This window comes from Coregonus lavaretus (genome assembly GCF_964263955.1).
Source record: "Coregonus lavaretus genome assembly, chromosome: 26".
Lineage (NCBI taxonomy): Eukaryota > Metazoa > Chordata > Actinopteri > Salmoniformes > Salmonidae > Coregonus > Coregonus lavaretus.
In genome coordinates, this window is record NC_140013.1 from 21,346,974 (window position 1) to 21,356,209 (window position 9,236).

The 9,236-nt window shown below is 46.7% G+C and overlaps 1 protein-coding gene across 1 annotated transcript in view; it reads right to left on the reverse strand.

The window, feature by feature from the left end:
- The window catches only part of LOC311101933 (uncharacterized protein), a gene marked incomplete at its 5' end in the record, with an annotated part of 46,725 nt that extends 43,990 nt beyond the window's left edge, over nt 1–2,735 (reverse strand). Inside the window, one exon of the mRNA XM_084143176.1 lies at nt 2,582–2,735. Coding sequence (XP_083999302.1) covers nt 2,582–2,735 — 154 coding nt within the window. The remainder of the gene's footprint in view (nt 1–2,581) is intronic.
- Nucleotides 2,736–9,236: the final 6,501 nt, after the last annotated feature.

A 9,236-nucleotide genomic window follows, 5' to 3' on the forward strand; every position in this document is an offset into this window, starting at 1 on the left:
GGACACCAAGGAACTTGAAGCTCTCAACCTGTTCCACCACAGCCCTGTGGATGAGAATGGGGTCGTGCTCAGTCCTCTTTTTTTTCCTGTAGTCCACAATCATCTCCTTTGCCTTGGTCGCGTTGAGGGAGAGGATGTTATCCTGGCACCACACGGCCAGGTCTCTGACCTCCTCCCTATAGGCTGTCTCATCGTTGTTGGTGTGGGAGTGATGGTGTGGAGTTGTGCCTGGCCATGCAGTCATGGGTGAACAGGGAGTACAGGAGGGGACTGAGCACGCACCCCTGAGAGGCCCCTGTGTTGATGATCAGAGTGGCAGATGTGTTGTTACCTACCCTTACCACCTGGGGGCGGCCCATCAGGAAGTCCAGGATCCAATTGCAGAGGGAGGTGTTTAGTCCCAGGATCCTTAGCTTAGTGATGAGCTTTGAGGGCACTATGGTGTTGAACGCTGAGCTGTAGTCAATGAATAGCATTCTCACGTAGGTGTTCCTCTTGTCCAGGTGGGAAAGGGCAGTGTGGAGTGCAATAGAGATTGCATCATCTGTGGATCTGTTGGGGCGGTATGCAAATTGGAGTGGGTCTAGGGTTTCTGGGATAATGGTGTTGATGTGAGCCATGACCAGCCTTTCAAAGCACTTAATGGCTACAGACGTCAGTGCTACGGGTCGGAAGTCATTTAGGCAGGTTATATTAATGTCCTTGGGCACGGGGACTATGGTGGTCTGCTTGAAACATGTTGGTATTACAGACTCAGTCAGGAACATGTTGAAAATGTCAGTGAAGACACTTGCCAGTTGGTCAGCACATGCTCGGAGTACACGTCCTGGTATTCCGTCTGGCCCTGCGGCCTTGTGAATGTTGACCTGCTTAAAAGTCTTACTCACATCAGCTACGGAGAGCGTGATCACATAGTCATCCGGAACAGCTGGTGCTCTCATGCATGCTTCAGTGTTGCTTGCCTCGAAGCGAGCATAGAAGTGGTTTAGCTCGTCTGGTAGGCTTGTGTCACTCTGCAGCTCGCGGCTGTGCTTCCCTTTGTAGTCTGTAATAGTTTTCAAGCCCTGCCACATCCAACAAGCGTCAGAGCCGGTGTAGTACGATTCAATCTTAGTCCTGTATTGACTCTTTGCCTGTTTGATGGTTCGTCGGAGGGCATGGCGGGATTTCTTATAAGCATCCGGGTTAGAGTCCCACTCCTTGAAAGCGGCAGCTCTACCCTTTAGCTCAGTGCGGATGTTGCCTGTAATCCATGGCTTCTGGTTGGGGTATGTACGTACGGTCACTGTGGGGATGACGTCATCGATGCACTTATTGATGAAGCCAGTGACTGATGTGGTGTACTCCTCAATGCTATCTGAAGAATCCCAGAACATGTTCCAGTCTGTGCTAGCAAAACAGTCCTGTAACTTAGCATCTGCGTCATCTGACCACTTTTTTATTTAACGAGTCACTGGTGCTTCCTGCTTTAGTTTTTGCTTATAAGCAGGAATCAGGAGGATATAGTTATGGTCAGAATTGCCAAATAGAGGGCGAGGGAGAGCTTTGTATGCGTCTCTGTGTGTGGAGTAAAGGTGGTCTAGAGTTTGTTTTCCTCTGGTTGCACATTTAACATGCTGGTAGAAATTAGGTAGAACGGATTTAAGTTTCCCTGTATTAAAGTCCCCGGCCACTAGGAGCGCTGCCTCTGGATGAGCGTTTTCCTGTTTAGTTATGGCCTTATACAGCTCATTGAGTGCAATCTTAATGCCAGCATTGGTTTGTTGTGGTAAATAGACAGCTATGAAAAATATAGATGAAAACTCTCTTGGTAAATAGTGTGGTCTACAGCTTATCATAAGATACTCTATCTCAGGCGAGCAAAACCTCGAGACTTCCTTAGTATTTGATTTTGTGCACCAGTGGTTGTTTACAAATATACACAGACCGCCACCCCTTGTCTTAACGGAGTCAGCCGTTCTATCCTGCCGATGTAGCGTATAGCCCGCTAGCTGTATGTTGTCCATGTCGTCGTTCAGCCACGACTCGTGAAACATAAGATATTACAGTTTTTAATGTCCTGTTGATCGGATAAGCGTAATCATAGGTCATATAATTTATTTTCCAATGATTGAAGATAGCTAATAGGATTGATGGAAGAGGCAGTTTACTCGCTCGCCGTCAGATCCTTACGAGGCACCCCGACCTACGTCCACGATATCTCCGTCTCTTTCTCCTGCGAATGACAGGGATTTGGGCCTTGTCGGGTGTCTGTAGGATATCCTTCGCGTCCGACTCGTTGAAGAAAAAATCTTAGTCCAATACGAGGTGAGTAATCGCTGTCCTGATATCCAGAAGCTCTTTTTGGCTTTAAGAGATGATGGCAGAAACATTATGTACAGAATAAATTACAAATAACGCGAAAAAACACACATAATAGTAGAATTGGTTAGAGGGCTGTAAAATGGCAGCCATCTTCTCCGGCGCCATCATCATAAATGGTGCATTCTTGTGTTACTAGCGCACGATTAAGTTGGATCAGGACAAGGAGGAGTGACGTTAGGTACTAGAGGTGATTCCAGAACGCGTGAGTGGGACACACCGTAGCTCTCCCCGTCATCGCTCTTCCCACTCCCCTTCTCTCCTCCTTCATCCCCCTTTCTCTCCCTCTGGTGACCTCCCCTGCTCCTTGTCACTTCCAGGTTCTCCAAGCCATCAGTCATGAAGCAGCTATGTGGAGTGGATCTACGACGCATGCTGGACTAATTAAACACACACACACACTTGCGTGCACAAACATGCACACACACTAGCACACACACACACTCCCCTGGTTGGTGACAACAAGCCAGGCTCTGAGTCGGCGGTGAGCCCTTTGTTTTCTCCTTCCTTTCCATGGAGTCATAGTCAGAGAGAGGTCCCAAAGCCCTGTCCCTGCCAGAGGACCCCAAGTACTGAACTGTCAGAGAATTTTGGCTTCTACAAACAGGACTCTGGACTTCTCTCATTCAAGTTTGTGTCTTCGGGCCAGTGTCCAGGCCCAAATGAGTGGAATAAAAGCTGGAGGAATTGGAGGCATTTTTTGGACCCACCTAGCCTGTTTCCTGGTTTTCAAACATTGTTGAGGATCATTATTTTCATTTGGTCGTTATAAGAATTGTTCCGGGTTCTGATTTGTTTGTCCTGCGGTTGATGTATACTCTGTGCCGAGCCTGGCAGCGATGCACGTGTTCACATAAACTAGCTAATACACACCCAAATACACCAAGACACACACACACACACTCTGAGGGGGCGAGCAGCTCTTTCGAATGGCTCCAATTTACAGGCTGTTGTAAAACGATCCATTGGACTTATTTACATTTTACATTTTAGTCATTTAGCAGATGCTCTTATCCAGAGCGACTTACAGTTAGTGAGTGCATACATAATTTTTTATACTGGCCCCCCGTGGGAATCGAGCCCACAACCCTGGCGTTGCAAACGCCATGCTCTACCAACTGAGCTACATCCCTGCCGGCCATTCCCTCCCCTACCCTGGACGACGCTGGGCCAATTGTGCGCCGCCCCATTACAGCGAAGCCACCGGGCCAAGCCTAGCCTAGCCGAGCCCTGCCTAGTGACGTCCACTCACTCACTCACACACACACACACACACACACACACACACACACACACACACACACACACACACACACACACACACATGCTTACATATAAACTTCCACTTCAGCGCCGCCTGCTTCTAACTAACCCTCCCACCAAACCTCCTGTGACGAGGTGTGTAAGAAGGAGTCAGGCGCAGGAGGTAAAATACCGAAGTCCAGAGTTTAATCTGTTTGCATAAATCAAACGCCCCAAGCGTCAAACGAAACTGTACAAGGGAAAACCTCCACCTTGGCAAATAACACAGTGAATAGTAGCTCAACCGAGCTACACGCTCTCACAACAAAACAATCACTCACAAAGACAAGGGGAACAGAGGGAACACTTATACACATACTAATTATGGGAATGAGCACCAGGTGTGTGTGATTGACAAGACATGACAAGTGGAGTGATGATAATGGGATCGGCAGTAGCTAGTACTCCGGTGACGACGAAAGCCGAAGCCTGCCCGAACCAGGAGGGGGGGGCAGCCTCGGCGGATGTCGTGACACCTCCATCCTCCATCTCACCATGACAACATCTGTCTTATCACATGCCTTCATGTAAAGAAGTTATTACACTTGATTACCGTTTTGCTCATTCATAAAGAGCAGTGTGCGTCATGACATATGAGTGAGTCATGACATATCCACTCATTGAGTTTGCGATGAATTACATCATTGTTTATGCCACAATTCATACAGTATGTCACCCGTTGCTCTTTTCCCTTTCAAACAGACCACACAGCCTCCTGCTCCCCCTGTCTTTAGGCTCTCCTCAGTCTTTCTTAAGGCTCTGTACAGCAGAGAGTAGAGAAAGAGGTTCTGACGTGCCGCTATCCTGGTACTTTTTCATCCTGGTCCAAAGGAATGCCACAGTTGCTGTGCCAGGGCTGAGCCCTGCTATAATGTGTGTGTCTGTGTTTGCCTGCTTGTGTGTGGGGGCAGGTACACATGTTGGCCAGTATGAGAGATGGGTCTAGGGATACAGTATACTCCTGACATATTATTATTATGTCAGGAGTATATCCCTAGACCCATCTCTCATACTGGCCAACACGTGTACCTGCCCCCAAACACAAGTAAGCACACACAGGCACACACAGGCACACACACACACACACACACACACACACACACACACACTTTAACCACAAATACCTGCTCATTTCTGTCCATTATTTATTATGTCTGAGGAGAGCGATGGTCAAATCATGCAGGGAGAGAAAACTGTCAATAAATGGAGCCAGTGACCATGGTAACATCACCCTGCTGAATATTTATGCCCTCCGACGAATATTTTTCTGACCAGTCAGGGTTGAGAAATGATACTAGTATTAAACAGGTCAGTGTCTTGAACACACACTGTGGCCGAAATCTTTCTTGCCTACTACTTACTACAACTACATACTGTGTAATCATACTAATTTACATACTATTATTTACAGCATAATGTTTAGTAAAGACATATGCAGTAACCAACAAATATCTATACTGAGAAGGCGTCATCTAATGCGCAATTGCGCCTGTTCCTCACCATTCGTTCATTTTTGTTGAGTGCGTCCCTTTCTCTGTCAAACACAAGTGGGTGTGAAAAGAAGATTATCTTCCTCAAGAGTGGGCAGCCTAAATGAGTATGACATCATGGCATTTAAAGCATACAACATTTTCAAAACTATAAACTATAAAACGTTATATTTTCGCATACCAAAAAGCCCACTATTAAGAACGCAAGTATGGGTATTCGGACATGGCCCTTGTCACTCACACACTCACTTACACACTCACACACTCACAAACCCTTCTCTCTCTCACACACACACATTGTGAGTTCAGGTTCATCATGTCATCCTCAAAAGGATCTTTAGAGTTCGCTGAGGGATCACACTGAGAGAGCGCTCATCTGTCAGTGATGAACAACACACTACACAATAACACAACAAATCAAGTCATAACATGATACGGGCAACAGACATACACAGCAGGTATCAGCTAAGACACCCACAAAGCATCCTTTACAATGAGTATAGGATAATAAACCTACCCACATTTCATACAACCCCATTAGGCCTATGTGTTAAAGCTTGTAACAGTATGTAGAGTTGGGAGCTGCATAATGCAACCAGCTTTCCCAAATAATAGGGTGATATCATAGCTATAAAATCTAGTTAAATTATCTAGTTTGACTATGATTGATTCATACCATGTTTATTCCAGGCTCCATTTTCTTGCACTTCGATACTGTGCCAACAGAAGACTCAGGCCTATGACCTAGGGCTCTATTCAATCTGTATCGCTGAAGTGTTACAGTGGGGGAAAAAAGTATTTAGTCAGCCACCAATTGTGCAAGTTCTCCCACTTAAAAAGATGAGAGAGGCCTGTAATGTTCATCATAGGTACACGTCAACTATGACAGACAAATTGAGAAAGAAAATCCAGAAAATCACATTGTAGGATTTTTAATGAATTTATTTGCAAATTATGGTGGAAAATAAGTATTTGGTCACCTACAAACAAGCAAGATTTCTGGCTCTCACAGACCTGTAACTTCTTATTTAAGAGGCTCCTCTGTCCTCCACTCGTTACCTGTATTAATGGCACCTGTTTGAACTTGTTATCAGTATAAAAGACACCTGCCCACAACCTCAAACAGTCACACTCCAAACTCCACTATGGCCAAGACCAAAGAGCTGTCAAAGGACACCAGAAACAAAATTGTAGACCTGCACCATGCTGGGAAGACTGAATCTGCAATAGGTAAGCAGCTTGGTTTGAAGAAATCAACTGTGGGAGCAATTATTAGGAAATGGAAGACATACAAGACCACTGATAATCTCCCTCGATCTGGGGCTCCACGCAAGATCTCACCCCGTGGGGTCAAAATGATCACAAGAACGGTGAGCAAAAATCCCAGAACCACACGGGGGGACCTAGTGAATGACCTGCAGAGAGCTGGGACCAAAGTAACAAAGCCTACCATCAGTAACACACTACGCCGCCAGGGACTCAAATCCTGCAGTGCGAGACGTGTCCCCCTGCTTAAGCCAGTACATGTCCAGGCCCGTCTGAAGTTTGCTAGAGTGCATTTGGATGATCCAGAAGAGGATTGGGAGAATGTCATATGGTCAGATGAAACCAAAATATAACTTTTTGGTAAAAACTCAACTCGTCGTGTTTGGAGGACAAAGAATGCTGAGTTGCATCCAAAGAACACCATACCTACTGTGAAGCATGGGGGTGGAAACATCATGCTTTGGGGCTGTTTTTCTGCAAAGGGACCAGGACGACTGATCCGTGTAAAGGAAAGAATGAATGGGCCCATGTATCGTGAGATTTTGAGTGAAAACCTCCTTCCATCAGCAAGGGCATTGAAGATGAAACGTGGCTGGGTCTTTCAGCATGACAATGATCCCAAACACACCGCCCGGGCAACGAAGGAGTGGCTTCGTAAGAAGCATTTCAAGGTCCTGGAGTGGCCTAGCCAGTCTCCAGATCTCAACCCCATAGAAAATCTTTGGAGGGAGTTGAAAGTCTGTGTTGCCCAGCGACAGCCCCAAAACATCACTGCTCTAGAGGAGATCTGCATGGAGGAATGGGCCAAAATACCAGCAACAGTGTGTGAAAACCTTGTGAAGACTTACAGAAAACATTTGACCTGTGTCATTGCCAACAAAGGGTATATAACAAATTATTGAGAAACTTTTGTTATTGACCAAATACTTATTTTCCACCATAATTCGCAAATAAATTCATAAAAAATCCTACAATATGATTTTCTGGATTTTTTTTCTCATTTTGTCTGTCATAGTTGACGTGTACCTATGATGAAAATTACAGGCCTCTCTCATCTTTTTAAGTGGGAGAACTTGCACAATTGGTGGCTGACTAAATACATTTTTTCCCCACTGTATAGATTGTGCGATAGAAATGTAAAGGTAATTTCCGATTGAGCCGACATATATGCTGTAACGTTGAACTTCTGCGATACGGATTGAATAGAGCCCCTAGTCTGATAGTGACTGTAACTGAGGTCATTCCAGTGATGATTTAGCTTTATGGACATCTGGGGAAATGGGAGCAGAGAGATTTCTCCATCTCTGCATAAACAACACTTACGCTGCTCTGCCAGATGGATGCGGAGAGAGCTGCTCGCTCCAGACCAGAGCCACTGGCAGACAATGTGCAGGGGAGAGGTTGGGGCTGCACAGGCAGACACACTGGCAGGGTTAGGAGAGGGGAGGGAGGGGAGGGAGGGGGGTGAGGAGAGGGGAAGGGAAGGGAGGGGAGGGGGGTGAGGAGAGGGCAGACTGTACAGGCAGGGGAGAGGGCTGCTCGCTTTAGACCCACTGGCAGCAAACCATAAAGACAGGGGAGAGGTAGAGGCTTCAGTCCAGAACCACTGGCAGACTGTGTGTGGGAGAGAGGTGGAGGAGACCAGGCCAGGAGACACATGGGGAGAGTAATCATCTTCCACTGACCGCAAACCGCTAATAACTGTGAGAACATGGTCAGCAGAACGAACAAGACCACAGGAACACAACCACAAAGAGACCATCGTGAGAACACAGTTGGTACTGAATATAGTAACTTGTAGCACAAGGAAGTCAACTTGTGTCATAATACAGTATTCAGTTTAATCTTTAAGATACATTAAAGCAACAGATACAATTCCATGAGAAAACCTGCAAGACTTTATTCCACATGACCTCAAACTGCGCCCCTCCGCCCTTCTCTATCGCCCACACACTTTCAATATTAAAATAATAATGCACCGTCCCAACGATGGAGGATCACTTGATTTCCAGTTTTTAAGCAAACGTTTTTTCAAAATGATTGATGAAAAAAGTATGGTCCAACCCATTGGGTATCTCACCGCACCCTCATATGCCATGTCTTATAACATGCAGATAGATGGATTAAAAGTGAATTTGACAGCCAACTTTCTAACTCTCTAACTAACAACAAACACAACTTGAGGGATGAAAAACATGAGGGCTAGGTTCCCTTTTAAGCCTACTGATATGAAAACCTTGTGGTCTCCAGTATTGGCCTCAGTGTCTCAGAGCTGGAGGCCAGGCTCAAGTCCTGGCCGGTGGAAGGCCATTCCAGGAAAGGACAGTGAGGGAGTGGGGGACGAGGGGAGGGGAGGAGAGGGAGAGGATAGGGAGGTGATGAGAGGGGAAGGAGAAGCAGGGGGTGAGGAGAGGGCCCTTTGAGGAGGGGAGGAGAGGGAAAGGAGAAGCAGGGGGTGAGGAGAGGGCCCTTTGAGGAGGGGAGGAGAGGGGAAGGGGGTGAGGAGGGGAATGATGGGAGATGGGGTGAGGGGGTGAGGTAGAGCCTTCAGGGGGATGTGGCCTGTCACAGTGTGGCCAGGGTGTCTCTGAGAAGATGGGCTCATTACACACCCTCAGGGGCCAAGGGCCAACGATGTGTCCCCAATCACACACACACACATACATTCCCTATGACAGCTCAGAGGACAGGTCTGAGCTCTGCTAATGAGAAACATGTGCACCAGGAGACAAAGGATGCATCCCAATTCCAATTATAGTGCACCACTTTTGACCAGTGTCCATAGGGCTCTGGTCAAAACTATATAGGTAATAGTGT